Source organism: Hemitrygon akajei, chromosome 3 (assembly GCF_048418815.1).
Source record: "Hemitrygon akajei chromosome 3, sHemAka1.3, whole genome shotgun sequence".
In the NCBI taxonomy this organism is placed as follows: domain Eukaryota; kingdom Metazoa; phylum Chordata; class Chondrichthyes; order Myliobatiformes; family Dasyatidae; genus Hemitrygon; species Hemitrygon akajei.
The window spans coordinates 206588447-206615477 of record NC_133126.1 but is presented as its reverse complement, the minus strand read 5'-3'; the positions used below and the strand labels follow the sequence as shown (position 1 = coordinate 206615477).

The 27031-nt window shown below is 44.0% G+C and overlaps 1 protein-coding gene across 8 annotated transcripts in view; it reads right to left on the bottom strand.

Annotated features, from left to right (window-relative positions):
- Positions 1-27031, bottom strand: part of lrrc34 (leucine rich repeat containing 34) — an 82265-nt gene that overhangs the window by 1387 nt on the left and 53847 nt on the right. For all 8 annotated transcript variants that reach the window (XM_073041753.1, XM_073041750.1, XM_073041755.1 and 5 more), the window contains 2 exons: positions 23385-23540; positions 16340-16466 (listed from right to left, as the gene is read on the bottom strand). In XM_073041753.1, the coding sequence (XP_072897854.1) occupies positions 16340-16466; positions 23385-23540 (283 nt within the window). The remainder of the gene's footprint in view (positions 1-16339; positions 16467-23384; positions 23541-27031) is intronic.

The window sequence follows — 27031 nt, the reverse complement described above, 5'->3', positions numbered from 1 at the left end:
GGGACTGGAAAAATCAGGTTAGTGTCGAATCGCAAGAGAGGAGATTTGTTGAATGCTCACAAGACGGATTTTTAGAGCTGCTTGTGCTTGAGCCTACTCGGGGAAAGGCCATCTTAGATTGGGTGTTGGGTTTTAGGAAGCTTATCGTAAAGGGATCCTTAGGAGGCAGTGACCATAATATGATTGAATTCATTCTGCAATTTGAGAGGGAGAAGTACAAGTCACATGCATCAGTATTGCAATGGAATAAAGGGAATTACAGAGGCATGAGAGAAAAGTTTGCCCAGGTAGATTGAAGGAGGATATCGGTGAGGATGACGGCAGAACAGAGATACTGAGGTTTCTGGGAATAGTTCACAAGATGTGGGATAGGTATGTCTCACAGAAGTAGTTGTTCTCAAATGGCATGGCTAAGCAACTGTGGTTGACAAGGGAAATGAAGGACTGCCTAGAAGCCAAGGAAAGGACATATTGGGTAGAAAAATTTTGTGGGAAGTTGGATGATTGGGAAGCTTTTAAAATCCTACAAAAGGCAACTAAAAAAGCTTTAAGAATTGAAAAGATGATATATGAGGGCAAACTAGCCAAATAATATAAAGCAGGATACCAAAAGTTTTTCAGTTATTTAAAGAGTAAAGAGGAGGTGAGGGTTGATACTGGATGACTGGAAAATACGCTGGTGAGGTAGTAATGGAGGACAAAGAAATGGCAGATGAACATATTGGGTACTTTGCACCTGTCTTCACTGTGGAAGACACTAGCACTGTGCCAGAAGTCCATGAGAGTCAGATAGCAGGAGTTATTACAAAGGGAAAAAGTGCTAAGCAAACGCAAAGGTCGTGAGGTGGATAAGTCACCTGGAGCAGACGGACTAATGCATTGGCTGCATTAAAATCCATTTGCTATTTTTCAGCCCATTTTTCCAGCTAATACAGATCCCTCTGCAAACCATGATAGTTTTCCTTGCTGTTTACGACAACCCCAGTCTTAAGAACATAGAATAGTACAGCACATTACAGGCCCTTCGGCCCACAATGTTGTACTGACCTCAAACCCTGCCTCCCATATAACACCCCACCTTAAATTCCTCCATGTACCTGTCTAGTAGTCTCTTAAACTTCACTAGTGTATCTGCCTCCACCACTGACTCAGGCAGTGCATTCCACACACCAACCACTCTCTGAGTGAAAAACCTTCCTCTAATATCCCCCTTGAACTTCACTCCCCTTACCTTAAAGCCATGTCCTCTTGTACTGAACAGTGGTGCCCTGGGAAAGAGGCGCTGGCTGTCCACTCTGTCTATTCCTCTTAATATCTTGTATACCCCTATCATATCTCCTCTCATCCTTCTTCTCTCCAAAGAGTAAAGCCCTAGCTCCCTTAATCTCTGATCATAATCCATACTCTCTAAACCAGGCAGCATCCTGGTAAATCTCCTCTGCACCCTTTCCAATGCTTCCACCAGTGAGGTGACCAGAACTGGACACAGTACTCCAAGTGTGGCCTAACTAGAGTTTTATACAGCTGCATCATTACATCGCGACTCTTAAACTCTATCCCTCGACTTATGAAAGCTACACCCCATAAGCTTTCTTAACTACCCTATCTACCTGTGAGGCAACTTTCAGGGAACTGTGGACATGTACCCCCAGATCCCTCTGCTCCTCCACACTACCAAGTATCCTGCCATTTACTTTGTATTCTGCCTTGGAGTTTGTCCTTCCAAAGTGTACCACCTCACACTTCTCTGGGTTGAACTCCATCTGCCACTTCTCAGCCCACTTCTGCATCCTATCAATGTCTCTCTGCAATCTTCGACAATCCTCTACACTATCTATAACACCACCAACCTTTGTGTCGTCTGCAAATTTGCCAACCCACCCATCTACCCCCACATCCAAGTCGTTAATAAAAATCACAAAAAGTAGAGGTCCCAGAACTGATCCTTGTGGGACACCACTAGTCACAACCCTCCAATCTAAATGTACTCCCTCCACCACAACACTCTGCCTTCTGCAGGCAAGCCAATTCTGAATCCACCTGGCCAAACTTCCCTGGATCCCATGCCTTCTGACTTTCTGAATAAGCCTACCGTGTGGAACCTTGTCAAATGCCTTACTAAAATCCATGTAGATCACATCCACTGCACTACCCTCATCTATATGTCTGGTCACCTCCTCAAAGAACTCTATCAGGCTTGTTAGGCATGATCTTCCCTTCACAAAGCCATGCTGACTGTCCCTGATCAGACCATGATTCTCTAAATGCCCATAGATCCTATCTCTAAGAATCTTTTCCAACAGCTTTCCCACCACAGATGTAAGGCTCACTGTCTATAATTACCCGGACTATCCCTACTACCTTTTTTGAACAAGGGGACAACATCTTTGTGGAGCAGCCTGAGGAATGTTCCATCAGGCCCCAGGGGACTTATCCGTCGTAATGTATTTTAACAACTCCAACATCTCCTCTCCCTTAATATCAACATGCTCCAGAACATCAACCTCACTCATATTGTCCTCATCGTCATCAAGTTCCCTCTCATTGGTGTGTACTGATGAGAAGTATTCATTGAGGACCTTGCTCACTTCCACAGCTTCCAGGCACATCTTCCCACCTTTTATCTCTAATCGAGCCTAACTTCACTTCTGTCATCTTTTTGTTCTTCAAATAATTGAAGGATACCTTGGGGTTTTCTTTACCCTACGCGCCAAGGCCTTCTCATGTTCCCTTCTTGCTCTCCTCAGCCCCTTCTTAAGCTCCTTTCTTGCTACCTTATATTCCTTAATAGACCCATCTGATCCTTGCTTCCTAAACCTCAAGAACGCTGCCTTCTTCCACCTGACTAGATTTTCCACTTCACTTGTCACCCATGGTTCCTTCATCCTACCATTCTTTATCTTCCTCACCGGGACAAATTTATCCCTAACATCCTGCAAGAGATCCCTAAACATCGATGACCTGTCCATCGTACATTTCCTTGAAAAACATCATCCCAATTCACACCCACAAGTTCTAGCCTTATAGCCTCATAATTTGCCCTTCCCCAATTAAAAACTATCCTGTCCTCTCTGACTTTATCCTTTTCCATGATAATGTTAAAGGCCAGGGAGCGGTGGTCACTGTCCCCCAGATGCTCACCCACTGAGAGATCTGTGACCTGAACCAGTTCGTTACCTAATACTAGATCTAGTATTGCATTCCTCCTCATCAGCCTGTCAACATACTGTGACAGGGATCCATCCTGAACACACTTAACAAACTCTGCCCCATCTAAACCATTGGAACTAATCAGGTGCCAATCAATATTAGGGAAGTTAAAGTCACCCATGGTAATAACACTGTTATTTTTGCACATTTTCCATAATCTGATTCCCAATCTGCTCCTCGGTATCTCTGCTGCTACCAGGGGGCCTATAAAATACTCCCAATAGAGTTAACTGCTTCCTTCCTGTTCCTGACTTCCACCCATACTGACTCAAAAGAGGATCTTGTTACATTACCCACCCTTTCTGTAGCTGTAATAGTATCCCTGACCAGTAATGCCACCCCTCCTCCCCCTTTTCCCCCTCTCTATCCCTTTTAAAGCACTGAAATCCAGGAATATTGAGAATTCATTCCTGCCCTGGTGCCAGCCAAGTCTCTGTAATGGCCACAACATCATCATTCCATATATGTATCCAAGCTCTCAGATCATCACCTTTGTTCCTGATGCTTCTTGCATTGAAGTACACACACTTTAGCCCTTCTACCTTACTACCTTTACACCCTTTATTCTGCTTCTCTTTCCTCAAAGCCTCTCTATATGTTAGATCTGGCTTTACTTCATGCACTGTACTTGCAGTTCTCGCATGACCTTTATCCTCCTCCACCTCACTATCTGCTGTAACACTCTGGTTCCCTTCCCCCTGCAAATCTAGTTTAAACCCTCGGACCCACACTAGCAAACCTTCCCTTAAGGATGTTAGCCCCCCTCCAGTTCAGGTGCAACCCGACCCGTCGGAACAGGTCCTACCTTCCCTGAACAAGGCCCAATTGTCCAGAAACATGAACCCTCCTTCCTGCACCAACTCCTTAGCCACGTACTTAGCTGCATTATCTTCCTTCTTCTAGCCTCACTAGCACCTGGCACAGGTAGTAATCCTGAGATTGCAACCCTGGAGGTCCCGTCCTTCAACTTTGTACCAAACTCCCTAAACTCTCTTCGCAGGACCTCCTCCTTCTTCGCATCAATGTCATTGGTACCTACATGGACCATGACATCTTGCTGCTCACCCTCCCTCCTGAGAATACCGAGAACTCGATCCGAGATATTGCGGACCCTGGCACCAGGGAAGCAACAGACAATCTGGGATTCTCGATCTCTCCCACAGAACCTCTTATCTGTCTCTCTAACTATCGAATCCCCTATCACTATTACTCTCCTCTTTTCCCTCCTTCCCTTCTGAGCTGAGGGTCCAGTCTCAGTGCCAGAGACGTGACCACAAAACTTGTCCCTGGTAGGTCGTCACCTGGGCTATCTCTACTCCCTTACTTGAAAAAGGGATCAACATCTGCACCCCTCCAATCTCCAGAACCTCTCCCATCCCCACTGATCATTGCTAGAGGCTCAGCAATCTCCTCCCTTGCTTCTCACAGAAGACTGGCGTATAACTCATTTGGTCCGGGTGACCAATCCAACTTGACGCTTTCCAAAAGCTCCAGTGCATCATCTTTCGTAATGTCTATATGCTCAAGCTTTACCGTCTGCTGCAAGTCATCCCTACAATTGGCAAGATCCTTTTCCGTAGTGAATACTGAAGCAAAGTATTAATTAAGTACCTCCGCTACCTCCTCCGATTCCGTATATACTTTTCCATTGTCGCATTTGATTGGCCATATTCTCTCAGACCTTATCCTCTTGATCTTCACATACTTGTAAAATGCCTTGGAGTTTTCCTTAATCCTGCTCGCCAAAATCTGCATCCTATCGATGTCCTGCTGTAACTTCTGACAAGCCTGCACGCTATCCACAGCACCTCCAACTATCCACAGCACCTCCAATATCAGCAAATTTACTAACCATCACTCTACTTCCTCATCCAGGTCACTTATAACAATCACAAAGAGGAGGGGGTCCCAGAACAGAACATATAACCATATAACAATTACAGCACAGAAACAGGCCATCTCGGCCCTTCTAGTCCGTGCTGAACGCTTACTCTCACCTAGTCCCACCAACCTGCACTCAGCCCATAACCCTCCATTCCTTTCCTGTCCATATACCTATCCAATTTTACTTTAAATGACAATACCGAACCTGCCTCTACCACTTCTACTGGAAGCTCCTTCCACACAGCTACCACTCTCTGAGTAAAGAAATTCCCCCTCGTGTTACCCTTAAACTTTTGCCCCCTAATTCTCAATTCATGTCCTCTTGTTTGAATCTCCCCTACTCTCAATGGAAAAAGCCTATCCACGTCAACTCTATCTATCCCCCTCATAATTTTAAATACCTCTATCAAGTCCCCCCTCAACCTTCTATGCTCCAAAGACTAAAGACCTAACTTGTTCAACCTTTCCCTGTAACTTAGGTGCTGAAACCCAGGTAACATTCTGGTACATCTTCTCTGTACTCTATTTTGTTGACATCTTTCTTATAATTTGGTGACCAGAACTGTACACAATACTCCAAATTCGGCCTTACCAAAGCTTTCTACAATTTTAACATTACATCCCAACTCTTATACTCAATGCTCTGATTTATAAAGGCCAACATACCAAAAGCTTTCTTCACCACCCTATCCACATGAGATTCCACCTTCAGGGAACTATGCACCATTATTTCTAGATCACTCTGTTCTACTGCATTCTTCAATGCCCTACCATTTACCATGTATGTCCTATTTGGATTATTCCTACCAAAATGTAGCACCTCACACTTATCAGCATTAAACTTCATCTGCCATCGTTCAGCCCACTCTTCTACCTTGTCTAAATCTCTCTGCAAGCTTTGAAAACCTACTTCATTATCCACAACACCACCTATCTTAGTATTATCTGCATACTTAGTAATCCAATTTACCACCCCATCATCCAGATCATTAACGTATATGACAAACAACATTGAACCCAGTACAGATCCCTGAGGCACACCACTAGTCACCAGCCTCCAACCTGACAAACAGTTATCCACCACTACTCTCTGGCATCTCCCATCCAGCCACTGTTGAATCCATTTTATTACTTCAATATTAATACCTAACAATTGAACCTTCCTAACTAACCTTCCGTGAGGAACCTTGTCAAAGGCCTTACTGAAGTCCATATAGACAACATCCACTGCTTTACCCTCGTCAACTTTCCTTGTAACCTCTTCAAAAAATTCAATAAGATTTGTCAAACATGACCTTCCACACACAAATTTATGTTGACTGTTCCTAATCAGACCCGTCTATCCAGGTAATTATATATACCATCTCTAAGAATACTTTCCATTAATTTACCCACCTCTGACGTCAAACTGACAGGCCTATAATTGCTAGGTTTACTCTTAGAACCCTTTCTAAACAATGGAACCATATGAGCAATACACCAATCCTCCGGCACCATCCCCGTTTCTAATGACATTTGAAATATTTCTGTCAGAGCCCTTGCTATTTCTACATTAACTTCCCTCAAGGTCCTAGGGAATATCCTGTCAGGATCCGGAGATTTATCCACTTTTATATTCCTTAAAAGCTCCAGTACTTCCTCCTCTTTAATCATCATAGTTTCCATAACTTTCCTACTTGTTTCCCTTACCTTACACAATTCAATATCCTTCTCCTTAGTGAATACCAAAGAAAAGAAATTGTTCAAAATCTCACCCATCTCTTTCGGCTCCACACATAGCTGTCCACTCTGATTCTCTAAGGGACCAATTTTATCCCTCACTATCCTTTTGCTATTAATATAACTGTAGAAACCCTTTGGATTTATTTTCACCTTACTTGCCAAAGCAACCTTGTATCTTCTTTTAGCTTTTCTAATTTCTTTCTTAAGATTCTTCTTACATACTTTATATTCCTTGAGCACCTCATTTACTCCATGCTGCCTATATGTATTGTAGATATCTCTCTTTTTCCTAACCAAGTTTCTAATATCCTTTGAAAAACATAGCTTTCTCAAACTTTTAACCTTTCCTTTCAACCTAACAGGAGCATAAAGATTCTGTACCCTCAAAATTTCACCTTTAAATGACCGCCATTTCTCTATTACATCCTTCCCATATAACAAATTGTCCCAATCCACTCCTTCTAAATCCTTTCGCATCTCCTCAAAGTTAGCCTTTCTCCAATCAAAAATCTCAACCCTGGGTCCAGTCCTATCCTTCTCCATAATTATATTGAAACTAAACTCCAGAACACCACTAGTCACTGTCCTCCCTGCAGAATATGAGCCATCCACAATCATCATTTGCTTTCTGTGGTCAAGCCAATTCTGGATCCACAAAGCAAGGTCTCCTTGGATCCAATGCCTCTTTACTTTCTGAATGAGCCTTGTATGGGGAACCTTATCAAATGCCTTACTGAAATCCATATACACTACATCCACTGCTCTATCTTCATCAACGTGTTTTGTAACATCCTCAAAGAATTCAATCAGGTTCATTAGAAGTGATCTGGCAAGTGTGGACTGGGACAGACTGTTTTCTGACCAGTGTGAGGCCTTCAAAAAACTGAATTTTGAGAGTACAAAGCTTAGAAAAGAAACTATAGACCTGTTTGCCTGACATCAGTGGTTGGGAAGTTGTTGGAACCGATTGTTAGGAATGAGATTACAGATACCTGGAGGCACATGACAAGACAGGCCAAACCCATCACGGTTTCCTGAAAGAAAAATTCTGCCTGACAAACCTGTTGCAATTCTTTGAGGAAAATACAAGCAGGGCGGACAAAGGAGATGCAGTCGACGTGGTGTACTTGGATTTTTTTTTTAAGATTCAAAAACTTTATTGTCATTCCAACCATACATCAGCTCTGCAGGGCAGAATGAGACAGCGTTTCCCAGGGGCAAGTGCAATCATAACATAACAAACACAACACTAAATAATAAACACAACAATAAATAGTAAAACACAACAGCAACATTAGTTAAAATCAAGTTATAAGTGTCCAGTGCAAGTTAAAAGTGTCCAAAGCAGAGTCATGTAGAGCAGCTATTTAGTAGTCTGACTGTCTGTGGGAGGAAGCTGTTTAGTAACCTTGTGGTTTTTGTTTTGATGCTCCTGTAACGTTTGCCTGATGGCAGAAGAACAAACAATTTATGGAGAGGCAACACGAGTGAATCTGCAGATGCTGGAAATAAATAAAAACACATAATGCTGGCAGAATTCAGCAGGCCAGACAGCATCTATGGGAGGAGGTAGTGACGATGTTTTGGGCCGAAACCCTTCATCAACCCTGGGTTAGGTGAGATTGTCCGAGATCTGCACCCCAATAAACTTGATGTTTTCTACTCTCTCCACTGTGGAGCCGCTGATGCTGAGGGGTGTGTGCTTAGGTTGAGACCATCTGAAATCGACGATCATCTCCTTGGTTTTGGTGACATTAAACATCAAGTTGTTGTCACTGCACCAGCTCTCTAGGTGTTTGACCTCCTCCCTGTACATTGTTTCATCATTTTTTGCTGATGAGCCCCACCACTGTGGTATCATCAGCAAATTTAATGATCAGGTTCCCCTTGAATCTGGCTGCACAGTCATGTGTTAGCAGTGTAAACAACAGTGGGCTGAGCACACAGCCTTGTGGGGATCCAGTGCTCAGTGTGATGGAGTCAGAGATGTTCCTGCCAACATGGACTGACTGTGGTCTCTCTGTCAAGAAATCCAGAATCCAGCGACACATGGCAGAGTTAAGGCCAAGCAGCGACAGTTTCTCCACTAGTCTCTGTGGGATGATGGTATTGAACGCTGAACTGAAATCAATGTACAGGAGTCTGGCATAAGTGTCTTTATTGTCCAAGTGAGAGAGAACTGTGTGCAGTGTGGTGGATATTGCGTCCTCTGTAGAGCAGTTGGGACGATAAGCAAACTGTAGAGGATCCAGCGATGAGGGGAGGCTGGCTGTGATATGAGGCTTGATAAGCCGTTCAAAACATTTCATCACTATGGGGGTCAGGGCAAGGGGACAGTAATCATTCAGACAGGCTACAACTGATTTCTTTGCTACAGTGATGATTGTGGACATTTTGAAGCATCTGGGGACAATGGCTTGACTAAGGGAGATGTTGAAAATGTCTGTCAGGACATCTGCTAATACATCAGCACATTCCTTGAGCTGGGATGTTGGATGTCTAGGGATGTTGTCGGGACCTCCTGCTTTTCGTGGGTTGACCCTGGCAAGGGTCCTCTGTGTGTGCTCTGAATCAATGATTGGAGCCGGCTGGTTAGATGGTAAGAAGGGACTGGCTCTCCCCCTTGCTGTAGTGTTTGATGCTTCAAAGCATGCAAAGAGATTGCTGAGCCTGTCTGGAAGAGAGGCGTTGCTGTCATCAGTTTTTTGCCTGATCTTGTAGTCTGTCAGAGCTTGAGTTCCCTGCCACATCCGTCTGGTGTCACCTGTGTCACAGAAGTGTCCATGTATTTTGCCTGCGTAGGCCCTTTTCACTCTCCTGATCCCTAGTGAAAGCGCAGTCCTGGCTGAGCGAAGTGCACTCCTGACCCTCGATCTGTAGGCTGTGTCACGGGCCTTCAGTAGCGAACGCACCTCTGTTGTCATCCATGGCTTTTGATAACCACGTGCGGTAAAGGTTTTCATCACAGTGACATCCTCTGTGCATTTGGCTATGTAGCTGATTACTGCCTCCGCATACTCCTCAATGCCTGTATGGTCATCATAGGAGGCTGCTGTCTTGAATATGTCCCACCCAGTCTGTGTGCAAAAAAACAGTCTTGTAGTGCTGAGGCTGCTCCTTTTGGCCAGACCCTTATCTGTCTTTTCTCTGCTCTCACACGTTTAAGCAGTGGTTTATATGCTGGTGTTAACATGACAGATATGTGGTCAGAGTGGCCAAGATGGGGGCGCTTTGTATGCCTGTGGGGTGTTGGTATAAACCAAGTCCAATGTGTTGTCTCCCCTGGTTTTGAAATCCACATATTGCAGGAATTTGGGGAACACAGTCTTTAAGATGGTGTGGTTAAAGTCCCCAGCAATCACCACAAAGCTGTCAGGATGTGTAGTCAGTAGCTCACTGATGGCTTCATGTAGGCCTCCCAGTGCTTCGTTAACATTAGCCTTACTTAGCATTAGCACTGGGAGCTACGTAAACAGCTGGTACAAGCATGATGGTGAATTCCCTCGGCAGATAGAACGGCCGGCACTTCACAATGAGAAATTCAGCCAGCGGTGAGCAGTGTTTAGCAGCTACTGTAGCGTTCGCACACCAGTCTTTGTTGATGTAAATACACAGACCTTCTCCTCAGCTCTTACCGGAGCTAGCTGACTCTCTGTCCGCACGAAACGATGTCATTCCCTCTAGCTGTATCGCCACGTCCGGCATGTTGTCATGGAGCCAGGATTCCGTGAAAACATACACACAGCAGTCTTTAAACTCCTTGCATGTTTCTCTCAGCAGACGCAACTCATCCAGCTTGTTGTCAATGGAGTGGACATTTGAGAGCAGGAGGGACAGTACCGCTGGCCTGGTGGGGTTAGCTTTTAGCCTACCAGGGATGCCGGCCCTCTTACCCTTCCTCTGCCTTCTCTCACAGCGCTTTCACTTCCTCCTCCCTCGGGAAGCAGCCGGCTTGGTAGCGGATAGTAGTCCGTAGCGGCGTAAACTGTCCATATCACACCAGAACTCGTCAGTTTTTCCTACACAGTATGCCCTGATGTTAACGAGCATATTCCGACTGTATGTTATGCGTCTAGGACAAACAGAACAAACACTAGATACACTTATCGCTCCCCGAGGGGCTGCTGCGTCCATGCACACTGCCATTTTTCACAAATTCAGAAGGCCTTTGACAAGGTGCCGCACATTAGGCTGCTTAGCAAGATAAGAGCCCATGGAAATACAGGGAAGTTACTAGCATGGGTGGGGCATTGGCTGATAGGCAGAAAACAGAGTGGGAATAAAGCGATCCTATTCTGGCTGGCTGCCGGTTACCAGTGTAGTTACACAGGGTTCGGTGTTGGGACCACAGCTTTTTACAATGTATGTCAATGATTTGGGCTATGTTACTGATGAATTTGTGGCTAAATTTGCCGATGATACAAAGATAGGTGGAGGAGCGGGTAATGTTCAGGAAACAGAGAGCCTGCAGAGAGACTTAGATAGTTTAGGGGAATGGGCAAACAAGTGGCAAATAAAATACAATGTTGAAAAGTGTATGGTCATGCATTTTGGTAGAAGAAATAAATGGGCAGACTATTATTTAGATGGGGAGAGAATTCAAAACACAGAGATGCAAAGGGACTTGGGAGTCCTTGTGCAGGATACCCTAAAAATTAACCTTCAGGTTGAGTCGGTGGTGAAGAAGGCGAATGCAACATTGGCATTCATTTTTAGAGGTATAGAATATAAGAGCAGGGATTTGATGTTGATGCTCTATAAGGGACTCATGAGACCACATTTGGAGTATTGTGTGAGTTTTGGGCTCCTTATTTTAAAAAGGGTATACAGCACTGACATTGGAGAGAGTTCAGAGAATGTTTCCAGGAATGAAAGGGTTATTGTATGAGGAACGTCTGGCAGCTCTTGGGTTGTATTCCCTTGAGTTCAGGAGAATGAGGGGGGATCTCATAGAAACATTCCAAATGTTAAGAGGCCTCAACAGATTAGATATGGCAAAGTTATTTCCCATGGCAGGGGATTCTAGGACAAGAGGGCATGACTTTAGGATCGAAGGACGTCCATCTAGAACAGAGATGCGGAGAAATTACTTTAGTCAAAGGGTGGTAAATCTGTGGAATTTGTTGCCATGAGCAGCTATGGAGGTCAAGTCATTGGGTGTATTTAATGCAGAATGAATAGGTTCTTGATTAGCCATGGCATCAAAGGGTATGGAGTGAAGGCAGGGAAGTGGGGATGACTGAAAGAATCAGATCAGCCCATGATTGAATGGCGGAGCAGACTCGATGGGCTGAATGGCCTACTTCTGCACCTATATCTTATGGTCTTATTATTACACCTTTCTAGAATCTGTCTCCCTATCTGCTCCTCGATGTCCCTGTTACTATTGGGTGGTCTATAAAAAACACCCAGTAGAGTTATTGACCCCTTCCTGTTTCTAACTTCCACCCAGAGACTCAGTAAACAATCCCTCCATGATTTCCTCTTTTCCTGCAGCCATGACACTATCTCTGATCAGCAGTGCCACGTACCCATCTCATTTGCCTCCCTCCCTGTCCTTTCTGAAACATCTATAGCTTGGCACTCAAAGTAGCCATTCCTGCCCCTGAGCCATCCAAGTCTCTGTAATGGCCACAACATCATAGCTCCAAGTCCTGTTCCACGCTCTAAGCTCATCCGCTTTGTTAATAATACTCCTTGAATTAAAATAGACACATCTCAAACCATCAGTCTGAGTGCGTCCCTTCTCTATCACCTGCCTATACTCCCTCTCACACTGTCTCCAAGCTTTCACTATATGTGAGCCAACCACCCCTGCCTCAGTTTGGTTCCCACCCCCCAGTACTTCTAGTTTAAACCATCCCTAATAGCCTTAGCAAACCTCCCTGCCAGGATATTAGTCGCCCTTGGATTCATGTGCAACCCATCCTTTTTATACAGGTCACGCCTGCCCCAAAAGAGGTCCCAATGATCCAGAAATCTGAATCCTTACCCCCTGCTCCAATCCCTCAGCCACACAATTATCCTCCACCTCACTCTATTCCTATACTCACTGTCGCGTTGCACAGGCAGTAATCCCAAGATTACTACCTCTGAGGTCCTGCTTCTCAACTTCCTTTCTAACTCCTTGTAGTCTGTTTTCAGGACCTCCTCCTTTTCCTACCTATGTCGTTAGTACCAATATGTACCACGACCTCTGGCTGTTTACCTTCCCACTTCAGGATATCATGGACGTGACCAGAAACTTCCTGGACCCTGGCACCTGGGAGGCAAACTACCATGTGCCTTTCTTTCCTGCGTCCACAAAATCACTTGTCTGACCCCCAACTATTGAGTCCCTTATTAGTGCTGCCTTCTTCCTTTCCCTACCCTTCTGAGCCACGGGGCCAGACTTTGTGCCAGAGGCACAGTCACTGTTGCTTCCCCCAGTTGCGCCGTCCCCCCACCAGTACTCAGTCAGGAGTACTTATTGTTAAGGGGGACAGCCATAGGGGTATTCTTTAGTATCTGACTCCCACTTATCTGTCTCCCGAGGCCTCAGTGTGCCTACTTACCCTTAGCTCCTCTCCATCACCTCCTCACTTTCCCTGACCAGTTAACAACATTATCATCCAGATCAATGGATCTGGGGTTGAGAGGGAAAACAATTTTAAGTTCCTTAGCATCTACATCCCTGAAACCATAGACCAGTGTCTTACTTCAGTAGTTGGTAAATTAATGGAGAAGATCCTGAGCGGCAGGAATTATGAACATTTGGAGAGGCACAATTCTGATTAGGGATTGTCAGCATGGCTTTGTCAAAGGCAGGTCGTGCCTTACGAGCCCGAGTGAATTTTTTGAGGATGTGACGAAACACATTGATGAAGGAAGAGCAGTGTATATGGATTTCAGCAAGGCTTATTGAGAAAGTAAGCAGGCATGGGATCCAACAGGACACTGCTTTGAGGAACCAGAATTGATTTGTCCACAGAAGGTAAAGAGTTGTTGTAGATGGGTCATATTCTGTATGGAGGTTAGTGACAAGTGGTGTTTCTCAGGGATCTGTTCTGGGACCTCTTCTCTTGATTTTTATAAATGACGTGGATGAGGAAGTGGAGAGATGGGTTAGTAAATTTGCGATTACACAAAGGTTAGTGTGGATAGTGTGGAGGGCTGTCAGAGGTTATAGTGGGACATCGATAGGATGCAAAACTGGGCTGAGAAGTGGCAGATTGAGTTCAACCCAGATAAGTGTAAGGTGGTTCATTTTGGTAGGTCAAATATAATGGCAGAATACCGTATTAATGGTAAGATTCTTGGCAGTGTGGAGGATCAGAGGGACCTTCCACAGTTATGGTGTACAGTTCTGGTCACCGAATCATAGGAAAGATGTCAACAAAATAGAGAGAGTACAGAGGAGATTTACCAGAATGTTACTTGGGTTTCAGCACCTAAGTTACAGAGGAAGGTTGAACAAGTTAGATCTTTATTCTTTGGAGTGTAGAAGGTTGAGGGGGGACTTGATAGAGGTATTTAAAATTATGAGGGGGAATAGATAGAGTTGACGTGATTAGGCTTTTTCCATTGAGAGTAGGGGAGATTCAAACAAGAGGACATGAGTTGAGAGTTAGGGGGCAAAAGTTTAAGGGTAACATGAGGGGAATTTCTTTACTCAGAGAGCAGTAGCTGTGTGGAACGAGCTTCCAGTAGAAGTGGTAGAGGCAGGTTTGATTTTGTCATTAAAAAAAAAAATTGGATAGGTATATGGACAGGAAAGGAATGGAGGGTTATGGGCTGAGTGCAGGTCGATGGGACTAAGGCTACATCCAAACTGGACCGGATAATTTTGAAAACGCCGGTTTTGCGTAAAAACAATAGGCGTCTACACTATGCGTTTTTGAAAATATCTCTATCCACATTGAAATAGAGATTTCAGCGAATCTCCTCCTGTTGCGCATGTGCAGGACACATCTACCGAAAACAAGTGACATGTTTGGTGTCGAATCTCGCCATAAAAGTGCACGCTTGTATAGTTACAAACTAGAAAAACTTAAAGTGATGGACAGCTGTTCGCTCTCGTGCAGGAAAACTTAAAAGTAAAAAAAAAACAAATACTGGAGCGTACAGAGGTAACCGACAGGGAATTCACGGACTGTATGACCCAGCTGACGATGAACATTGAAAAACTGACTAACTCCGTTGCATTAATAAAGCACCTTGTTAAATGTATAAAACATGTCTGCATCAGTGTTATCTTGTATTTCCATACAATGTTACATTAGGCTGTTACACATCTATTGTCAGAGAAGTACTTGCATAAATAGGTAAACCACCTTCATATGAGCAAGGACAGAAAATGGCAAAGTGAGTACAGTATACTTATTTATTCAGTGAGATAGGTCAAAGTATTTGGTGAGTACATTTCTAACTCTTCTGGATTCAGTCTCGTTGCTATCTGTTCTGAAATTGTTAAGTTGCATTCAAGAAAACAATGAAATAGTGCGCTGCCATCTGACAGCGTTGTCAAAAGTCTCCGGTTACTCCGTCCACACTGATCTGCCCGAGCAGCGTTTTCAAAAATACCCACCCTGGAAAGCGTTTCTGAAAAGCTCTGGTTTCGGGGGACGCAAACACTGTTTTAGTGTGGATGGAGGGTAAAAATGAAGAGAATAAGCTTCGGTTACGGATTTATCTGGCGTAGTGTGGATGTAGCCTCAGTGAGAGCAAGCGTTTGGCACGGACTAGAAGGGTTGAAATGGCCTGTTTCCGTGCTGTAATTAGGGTTATGTGGTTATCTTGGGGTTCAAGTCCATAGGACACTCAAAACTGCTGTGCAGGTTGACTCTGTGGTTAAGAAGGCATACGGTGCATTGGCCTTCATCAACCATGGGATTGAATTTAAGAGCCAGGAGGTAATGTTACAGCTTATATAGGACCCTGGTCAGACCTCACTTGGAGTACTGTGCTCATTTCTGGTCACCTCACTACAGGAAGGATGTGGAAACTATAGAAAGGGTGCAGAGGAGATTTACAAGGATTTTACCTGGATTGAAGAATATGCCTTATGAGAATAGTTTGAGTGAACTTGGCCTTTTCTCTTTGGAGCGACAGAGGATGAGAGGTGACCTGATACAGTTGTATAAGATGATGAGAGGCATTGATTGTGTGGATAGTCACAGACTTTTTCCCAGGGCTGAAATGGCTAACATGAGAGGGCATGGTTTAAGGTGCTTGGAAGTAGGTACAGAGGAGATGTCAGGGGTAAGTTTTTTTATGCAGAGAGTGGTGAGTGTGTGGAACGGGCTGCCGGCAACGGTGGTGGAGGCAGATACGATAGGGTCTTTTAAGAGACTCCTGGATAGGTACATGGAGCTCAGAAAAATAGAGGGCTGTGGGTAACCCTAGGTAATTTCTAAAGTAAGTACATGTTCGGCACAGTATTGTGGGCAGAAGGGCCTGTATTGTGTTGTAGGTTCTCTATGTTTGTATGACAATAAACTTTTACTTGAACTTGCTCAAGGAGGAGATGATATATTTGTCTTACAGAGCAGGCTGATTCATCCAAGTCATTGCCCCAGATGTAGATATTCTTCAGAGTAGTGTTGGACTTCAAGACATTTGCGAAAGTCACCAAACCAATTCCAGTGATACTATTACTGGTCACAGACAATCTGGAATGAAAACAAAATTACCTTGATTATAAAGCACTATAGCAAAGAAATAAGCCATTCAGCCTATGTAGTCCATCCAATCTGATCTTCTGCCTAACACAGACTATACTGCAGCTCTCCATACCTCTCTCACTCACGCACCAATCCAAGCTTCTCTTAAAAGTTACAATGAACCCATATCCACCATTTCCATTTGCAGCTCATTCCACAGTCTCACCATCCTCTGAGTTCTCTTTAAATACTTCACCTCAGAGTGTGAACCTATGACCTTTCATCTGGTCTCATCCAACGTGATTATAAAAAGCCTACATGTATTTACCCTATTTATACCCCTCAATTTTACATACCTCCACAAGATTTCCTCTCATTCTCCTCTGCTCCAGTGAATAAAATTCAATTTAACATTTTCTTATAACTCAGGTCCTCAAGTCCTAGCAAAATCCTTGTAAATTTTCTCTGCAGCTTTTCAAGCTTATTGATATCTTTCCTGTAAGCAGGTAACTTCTTAGGTGCTATTATTATTAAGTGCTACACCTGTCCCTACACCTCCTCTCTTACCACCATTCAGGGCCCCAAACAGTCCTTCCAGGTGAGGCAACACTTCACTTGTGAGTCTGTTGGGGTAATCTATTGCATCCGGTGTGGCCTCCTCTACATCGGCGAGACCCGATGCAGATTGGGGGACTGCTTCATTGAGCACCTCCACTCTGTCTGCCATAACAGACAGGATCTCCCGATTGCCACCCACTTCAACTCTGCTTCACATTCCCATTCGGATATGTCCATACATGGCTTCCTCTACTGCCATGATGAGGCCAAACTCAGGTTGGAGGAGCAACACCTCATATACCGTCTGAGTAGTCTCCAGCCCCTTGGTATGAACATCAAATTCTCCAACTTCCGGTAATTCCCTCTGTCTCCCTTCCCCCATCCCACTTTCACTCTGCCTCCTCTTCCAGCTGCCTATCACCTCTCTCATGATTCTGCCTTCTTCTACTACCCATAGTGCTTTCCCCTTACATTCCTTCTTCACCTTTCCTGCTTATCCCCTCCCCCACCCCTTGATCTTTCCCCTTACAGGTTTTTCACCTGGCACCTACCGGCCTTCTCCTTCCCACCCTCCCCCCACCTTCTTTATAGGGCCCCTGCCCCCTCCGTCTTCAGTCCTGATGAAGGGCCTCGGCCTGAAACACTGACTGTTCATTTCCATGGATGCTGCCTGACCTGCTGAGTTCCTCCAGCTTGTTTGTACGTGTTGATTTGACCACAGCATCTGCAGAGTACTTTGTGTAACTTATTAGGGTACAGAAGCAACAGCCAAGCTAGTAGCACAGTAGACACCTCTGAGACTCAGCAGGTAAGAGTAAAGTCAGGCAGAGCAATAGTGATAGGAGACTCAGTATGTTAGTGATAGGAAATGTTTAGCTTGTTAGGGAAAATGAAGCAGTGATAGTCAGAAGCTACAGGGAGGTAGTCACCCAAGGTTACAGGAGACAGATAAATGGGTGACTGTCATGAGAGGGAATGGAGAATGTCAGATAATGGAGAGCACCCATCTCTCTCAACAAGAAGTATCAATTTTGAGTACTGTTGCGGGGGAAGGCCTGTATGGCGCAAGCAACAGCGATCATACCTCTCGTACTGAGTCTAGCCCTGAAGCTCAGAAGGGTAGGGAACTGAAGAGAATGGCAGCAGTAATAGGAGACTCTAGAGTCAGGGGGACAGATAGGCAATCCTGTGGACGCGAAAAGGAAACACAGATGGTAGCTTGCCTCCCGGGTTCCAGGATCCACAATGTTTCTGAATGCATCCATAATATCCTGAAAAGGGAGTTTGAGCAGATAGAAGTTGTGGTACATATTGGTACCACATAGGTACAAAAGGGAGGAGGTTCTGAAAAAAGAATACAGGGGGTTAGGAACGAAACTGAGAAGCAGGACCTTAACAGTTGTAATCTCAGGATTGCTGCCTGTACAGGTGACAGTGAAGATAGTAATAGAATGAGGTGACAGATGAATATGTGGCTGAAGAATAGGAGCAGGGGGCAGGGTTTAAAATTTCTAGATAATTGGCACTTGTTCTGGGGCAGGTGGGACCTGTACAAAAAGGATGGGTTGCACTTGAATCCGAGAGGGATCAAAATTCTTGTGGGTAGGTTTATTAGAGCTGTTAGGAGTGGTTTAAACTAATATGGCAGGGGGCTGGGAACCAGGAGGATAAAACTGAGGATGAGCCAGCAGGTTTCCAATTAGATGAAGGATGTAACATGAATGTAAGGAAGGATAAGGCAAAGGTTGGGTATAAATGCAGACAGAGCAAAGAATTAAATTGTACCACAATTCAAAAGAGGCAAAATTCAAAAGGGTGAAGTATGCAGGATGGAAGGTGCTGTATTTAAATGTGCATAGCATTTGGAATAAGGTGGACGATCTTGTGGCAGCATTAGAGATTGATCGGTATGATGTTGTGGGCAGCACTGAGTCGTGGCTGAAAGAAGATTATAGTTGGGAGCTTAATATCAAAGAATTTCATTTGTATCAAAAGGACAGGCAGGAAGGCATAGGCAGAGGTGTGGCTCTGTTGGTAAGAGATGGAATTACACCGTTAGAAAGAGGTGACACAGAAAATATTGAAACTTTGTGGGTGGAGTTAAGTAACTGCAGAGATGAAAAAACCTTTATGGGAATCAGATATAGGCCTCCAAATGGTAGCCAAGATGTGGACTTGAGATTGCAAAGGGAGCTAGAAAAGGCATGTAATTAGGGTAATGTCACAATTGTAATGGGGTCTTCAATATGCAAGGGGATAGGGAAAATCAGGTTGGCGTTGAATTGCAAGAGAGGGAATAAGTTGAATGCCTACAAGATAGCTTTTTAGAGCAGCTTGTCTCTCAGCCTACTCGGACAAAGGCTATCTTAGACTGGGTGTTATGTAATAACCCAGATCTTATTATGAGCTTAACGTAAAGGAAACCTTAAGGAGGCAGTGCTCATATGAATGAATTCATACTGGAATTTGAGGGGGAGAAGCATAAGGCACATGCATCAGTATCGTAATGGAATAAAGGGAATTACAGAGGCACAAGAGAAGAGTTTGCCCAGGTGGATTGGAGGAGGATGACGGCAGAACAGAGATGGCTGAAGTTTCTGGGATAGTTCACAAGACACAGGATAGATATGTCCCACAGAAGAAGTTGTTCTCAAATGGCAGGGCTAGGCAACTGTGGTTGACAAGGGAAATTAAGGACTGCATAAAAGCCAAGGAAAGGGCCAATTGGGTAGCAAAAGTGAGTGGGAAGTTGGATGATTGGGAAGCTTTTAAAATCCAACAAAAATTCCATTATTTTCTTCGGCAGTTTGAACGGTGTACGACTGCACAGGCGCATGAAGGTCGGCCTCTGAGATCAGCGGGAGAGTTTAAAAAGTGAACAGATTAACGGAGTGGGCGATGGAGTAGAGGGAGACAGAGTAGGAAGGCTTTGGCTCGAGAGGCTTCGGTGAGCAGAGGCTGAGGACGAGCTTGCTCCCAGTCAGGTAAGGCTGGGTAAGCTCCTTTAATTAATCTAATTAGCTTAGGAGTAGGTAATGGAGGCAGCAGTTAGGGCAGTCGAGTGCTCCGTTTGCAGTATGTGGGAAGTTAGGGTGAGCACAATTGTCCTTGATGACTACACATGCAAAAGGTGCATCCAGTTGCAGCTGGAGGAGCATCGGATCATTCGGGAGGCAGAGGCAGGAATAAACAGGAGTTACAGGGAGATAGTCACCCCTAAAAGTAATGAGACAGGTAGCTGGGTGACTGTCAGGAGAGGGAAGGGTAATAGACAGACTGAGCAGAGCACCCGTGGCCGTTCCCATCAATAATAAGTATACTGTTTTGGATACTGTTGGTGGGGATGACCTACCAGGGACAAATTGCAGTGGTTGCGTCTCTGGCACTGAGACTGGACCCTCAGCTCAGAAGGGAAGGAGGGAAAAGAGGAGAGCAGTAGTGATAGGGGATTCGATAGTTAGGGGGATAGATTGGAGGTTCTGTGGAAGAGATCAAGAATCCTGGATGGTCTGTTGCCTCCCTGGTGCCAGGGTCCATGATATCTTGGATCGAGTTCTCAGTATTCTCAAGAGGGAGGGTGAACGGCTGGATGTCGTGGTCCATGTAGGGACCAATGACGTGGACATATAGGAGGAAATACTGCAAAGAGAATTTAGGGAGCTAGGTGCAAAGTTGAAGGACAAGACCTTCAGGGTTGCAATCTCAGGATTGCTACCCGTGCCACGTGGTAGTGAGGCTAGAAGAAGGAAGATAATGCAGCTAAGTACGTGGCTAAGGAGTTGGTGCAGGAAGGAGGGTTCATGTTTCTGGACAATTGGGCCTTGTTCCAGGGAAGGTGGGACCTGTTCCAATGGGACGGGTTGCACCCGAACTGGAGGGGAACTAACATCCTTGCGGGAAGGTTCGCTAGTGCTGCTCCGGAGGGTTTAAACTAGATTTGCAGATAGTGAGGTGGAGGAGGATAAAGGTCATGCAAGAACTGCAAGTATAGTGCATGGAGTAAAGCCAGATCTAGCATATAAAGAGGCTTTCAGGAAAGAGAAACAGAATAAAGGGTGTAAAGGTAGTATGGTAGAGGGGCTAAAGTGCGTGTACTTCAATGCAAGAAGCATCAGGAACAAAGGTGATGAACTAAGAACTTGGATACATACATGGAATTATGATGTATTGGCCATTACAGAGACTTGGCTGGCACCAGGGCAGGAATTAATTCTCAATATTCCTGGATTTCAGTGCTTTAAATGGGATAGAGAGGGGGGAAAAGGGGAGGAGGGGTGGCATTACTGGTCAGAGATACTATTACAGCTGCAGACAGGGTGGGTAATGTAGCAGGACCCTCTTTTGAATCAGTATGGGTAGAAGTCAGGAACAGGAAGGGAGCAGTTACTCTATTGGGAGTATTCTAAAGGCCCCCTGGTAGCAGCAGAGATACCGAGGAGCAGATTGGGAGGCAGATTTTGGAAAATGTGTAAAAATAACAGTATTGTTATCATGGGTGACTTAAACTACCCTAATATTGATTGGCACCTGATTAGTTCCAATTATTTAGATGGGGCAGAGTTTGTCAACTGCGTCCAGGCCGACCAGGGGGAATGCCATACTGGATCTAGTATTAGGTAACGAACTGGGTCAGGTCACAGATCTCTCAGTGGGTGAGCATCTCGGGGACAGTGATTACCGCTCCTTGGCCTTTAACATTATCGTGGAAAAGGATAGAATCAGAGAGGACAGGAAAATTTTTAATTGAGGAAGGGCAAATTATGAGGCTAAAAGGCTAGAACTTGCTGGTGTGAATTGGGATGATGTTTTTGCAGGGAAATGTACTATGGCCATGTGGTCAATATTTAGGGATCTCTTGCAGGACGTTAGGAATAAATTTGTCCTGATATGGAAGATAAAGAATGGTAGGGTGAAGGAACCATGGGTGACAAGTGAGGTGGAGAAGCTAGAGAAGCATGGTCTAATCAGGGACAGTCAGTATAGCTTTGTGAAGGGCAGAGCGTGTCTAAGAAGCCTGATAGAGTTCTTTGAGGAGTTGACCAGGCATATAGATGAGGGTAGTGCAGTGGATGTTATCTACATGGATTTTCGTAAGGTATTTGACAAGGTACCACACGGTAGGCTTATTCAGAAAGTCAGAAGGCATGGGATCCAGGGAGGTTTGGCCATGTGGATTCAGAATTGGCTTGCCTGCAGAAAGCAGAGGGTTGTGGTGGAGGGAGTACATTCGGATTGGAGGGTTGTGACTAGTGGTCTCCCACAAGGATCGGTTCTGGGACCTCTACTTTTTGTGATTTTTATTAACGACCTGGATGTGGGGATAGAAAGGTGGGTTGGCAAGTTTGCAGACAACACAAAGGTTGGTGGTGTTGTGGATAGTGTAGAGGATTGTTGAAGATTGCAGAGAGACATTGACAGGATGTAGAAGTGGGCTGAGAAGTGGCAGATGGAGTTCAACCCAGAGAAGTGTGAGGTGGTACACTTTGGAAGGACAAACTCCAAGGCAGAATACAAAGTAAATGGCAGGATACTTGGGAGAGTGGAGGAGCAGAGGGATCTGGGGGTACATGTCCACAGATCCCTGAAAGTTGCCTCACAGGTAGATAGGGTAGTTATGAAAGCTTATGGGGTGTTAACTTTCATAAGTCGAGGGATAGAGTTTTAGAGTCGCGGGGTAATGATGCAGCTCTATAAAACTCTGGTTAGGCCACACTTGGAGTACTGTGTCCAGTTCTGGTCGCCTCACTATAGGAAGGATGTGGAAGCATTGGAAAGGGTACAAAGGAGATTTACCAGGATGCTGCCTGGTTTTGAGAGTATGCATTATGATCAGAGATTAAGGGAGCTAGGGTTTTACTTTCTGGAGAGAAGGAGGATGAGAGGAGACATGATAGAGGTATACAAGATATTAAGAGGAATAAATAGAGTGGACAGCCAGCACCTCTTCCCCAGGGCACCACTGCTCAGTACAAGAGGACATGGCTTTAAGGTAAGGGGAGGGAAGTTCAAGGGGGATATTAGAGGAAGGTTTTTTACTCAGAGAGTGGTTGGTGCGTGGAATGGGGGGCAGGGTTTAAGGGTCGGCACAACATTGTGGGCCAAATGGCCTGTATTGTGCTGTATTGTTCTTTGCATCTTTCTTTGCAAAAGACAACTAAAAAGCTATAAGGGAAAAGGTGAAATATGAGGGTAAACTAGACAATAATATAATGCAGGATACCAATTTTTTTTTCAGTTATGTAAAGAATAAAAGGGACATGAGAGTTGATATTGGACCACTGGAAAATAAAGCTGGATAGAATGTTCTTGGATTTACTCATTAATGGTGTTGGATTTTTGCTATATCATACAAAGGGCTGACAAACTCACGCTATGAGTTGGTCATTCAGGTAACGAAGGGCCTCACTAATGTAAACCAGTCCATCATCACCAATTCGATTCGCTGCCAAATCCAGGATCTTTAGCGGAGTGTTCTGTCTCAGTAGCTCAGCCAAAAACCTGGCTCCATCACAGGAGATCTGATTACTGCAACAAATTAAATGATTATGTACATCAAAAATAGCAGTGAGTGTTTTAAATATTCTAAGTAATGAGAATGATACAATTCTGTATTTTCTGATAACGAATGTATATGGCACAATTAGCAAGTCTGCTGATGATACTAAACTAGGGGTCTTGATGACAGTGAAACAGGTTACAATGATCTTGGGCTTCCAGCCAGGTATAGGTGTCAATAACAGTGCCTTGAAAAAGTATTCAGCCCCCACAATTAATTTTACATTTTTACTGTCTTTACTGTTTCTAAATTTAAAATATACTGAAATGGGATTGTTTTGAGTCAACCTACAATACTTTGTGCAGTATGTCAAACCAAAAGAAAAATTCCAAAACAAAGTCAACAATTTACTTAAAATTAAAAACCTATATTGTGAGGCTGCAAAAGTATTCATCCCTTTGTAATTACCGTAGATTCCGGATTTTAAGCCGCTACTTTTTTCCCACATTTTGAACAGCTTTGAACTCTGCGGCCTTTAATACGGAGCGGCTAATGCATTATTTTTTTTCATGCCGCCAAAAACATTTTGCCTCGTAACAGTAGACCAATAAAATTGATGAGTAGTTCACAGAGGTCCAATGAAATTGTACGATAAATCAAGCGCACTTTCACAATTAAATTATTGTAAATCAGTCATTTGTACTCATCCTCATCAACATGGAAAACACTCGAAGAAAAGCATTGTGCTGCCTTTATGGCAGTTATTTAGTTTATAATATTTTCGCTTAGTAATTCATTTGTTAGTTAAAGTTAGAACTGTTTTAACTATATTTGTTTTCTGTACTACATCGCGGGATGCTATGACGTCACACCCGGTTTCGCCGCGTCTTGTGGGATACCGGTTTGCGATAAACGGGACGGCGGGGGGGAGCGGCGGAGCGAAAACGCTGCTTTTAAGTTAAAGGCGATCAATAACTTTTCCTGGTAGGCTGCAGTATATATATTTTTTACCAGTCGTTAGGAGATATTGGAATGTTGTTCAGTAAAGAAGTATACGCAACGTATATTTAAAAGTAGCCGCGTTACAGGCACGGTTCGAAAAAAAGCATTTGCAATATGTGTTTGTTTATGTTACCATATGGATTTAATTAAAAGTTAAAAAATCCTCACGTGTAATATCTTTCTGTGTAAATATCTCATATTACAACGTGGGACACCTGCGGCCGAAAATCCGGTGCGGCCGAAAATCCGGTGCGGCCTAAAATCCGGTGCGGCCTGTACAAGTAAAAAATTGATTTTATTTCTAAAATTAGAGCCAGCGGCCTTTAATCAGGTGCGCTCTGTAGTCCGGAATCTACGGTACTATGCTAACTTTCCTTAGGTGCAATATACGTATCAGCTTACCAATCCACCAAATTTGTTGATGTAGAAAATTGGAGGATCAATGAATTCATAAGAATAAATACCCCTCTCTCTGTAAGGTTCAACAATATAGTAGATTTTCAACAGACCAAACCAAAATGAAGACAAAAAAATCATTCAAGGCAAGACAGGGAAATGATAATGGAAAAACACAAATCTGGGGAAGGTAGAAGACCATCTCAAAGGCACTGAATGTATCTTGGAGCACAGAGCAGTCTATCGTGAAAAACTGGAAATATGAAATTACAGCCACACTGCCTCAGTCAGGTTGCCCCTCTAAACCTAGTTACTGAAGAAGAATGGAACTGTGACAGCAGAAGACACTCTGATGAGCGGAAGAACTCAGTGGCTGCAACTGGAGATGAAGTTCATGGCTCCATTGTCTCTAAGGTCTTGGGTTATTTATAGAAGAGTAGCAAGGAAGATTGTCGGGAATTTCTTATTGCAAAATTAGATTGCCAGGTATGATGTTGTGGCCATCACTGTATCGTGGCTGAAGGATGGTTGTAGTTGGAAGCTGAATGGGAGAGTGAGTTTGTTGAATGCCCAACAGATAGCTTTTTAGAGCAGTTTGTCATTGAGCCTACTAGGGGATCAGCTATACTGACTGGGTGTTACGTCATGAACCAGACGATTAGGGTGCTTAAGGTAAAACAACCCTTAGGAAACAGTGTTTACAATATGATTGCGTTCAACTTGAAATTTGACAGGGAGAGAGTACAGTCTGATGTAGCAGTATTTCAGTGGAGTAAGGGAAATTACAGATGTATGAGAGAGGAGTTGGCCAAAGTAAATTGGAAAGAGCTGCTGCCAGGGATGTCAGCAGAGCAGCAATGGCATGCGTTTCTGGGAAAAATGAGGAAGGTGCAGGACATGTGTATTCCAAAATGAAGAAATACTCAAATGGTAAAATAGTACAACCGTGGCTGACAAGGGAAGTCAAAGCTATCGTAAAAGAAAAAGAAAGGGTTAATAACAAAGCAAAAACTAGTAGGAAGATAAAAGATTGGTAAGTTTTTTAAAACCTAGAGATCAACTAAAAAAATCATTAGAAGGGAAAAGATGAAATATGAATGCAAGCTAGCAAATAATATCAAAGTGGATAGTAAAGGTTTTTTCAAGTATGTTAAAAATAAAAGAGAAATGAGAGTGGATATAGGACTGCTAGAAAATGAGGCAGGAGAAATAAAAACATGGAACAAGGAGACGGCTGATGAACTAAATGAGTATTTTGCATTAGTCTTCACTGTGGAAGACACAAGGAGTATGCCTTATGTTGTAGTGTATGAAAGAAGAGAAGTGGGTGCAGTTACTGTTACAAGAGAGAAGTTCATCTGTTACCAGATGAACTGCACCCTAGGGTTCTGAAACAGTAGCGTTAGAGATTGTGGTGGCATTAGAAAAGATCTTTCAAAAATCATTGGAGTCTGGCATGGTGCCAGAGAACTGGAAGATTGAAAATGTTACTCCACTCTTTAAGAAAGGAGGAAAGCAGCAGACAGGAAATTATAAACCAGTTAGCCTGACCTCAGTGGTTGGGAAGATGTTAAGGATGAGGTGACGGACTACTTGGTGACACAGGACAAGATAGTACAAAGTTAGCATGGTTTTCTTCAGGGAAAATCCTGCCTATTGAACCTGTTGGAATTCTTTGAGGAGATTACAAGTAGGATAGATAATGGGGATGCAGTGGATGTTGTATATTTGGACTTTTAAAAAGGCCTTTGACAAGGTGCCACACATGAAATTGCTTCCAAGTTAAGAGCTCATGGTATTACGGGAAAGTTAGCTGATTGGTAGGAGACTGCGAGTGGGGATAAAAGGATCCTTTTCTAATTGGCTGCCAGTGACTAGCGGTGTTCCGCAGGGGTCAGTGTTGGGACTTCTTTTTATGCTGTATACGAATGATTTAGATGATGGAATAGATGGCTTTGTTGCCAAGTTTGCAGATGATACGAAAATTGGTGGAGGGGCAAATAGTGTTGAGGAAACAGGTTGGATGCAGAGGGACTTAGACAGATTAGAAGAACGGGCAAGAAAGTGGCAAATGAAATACAATGTTGAAAAATGCACGGTCATGCACTTTGGTAGTTGAAAT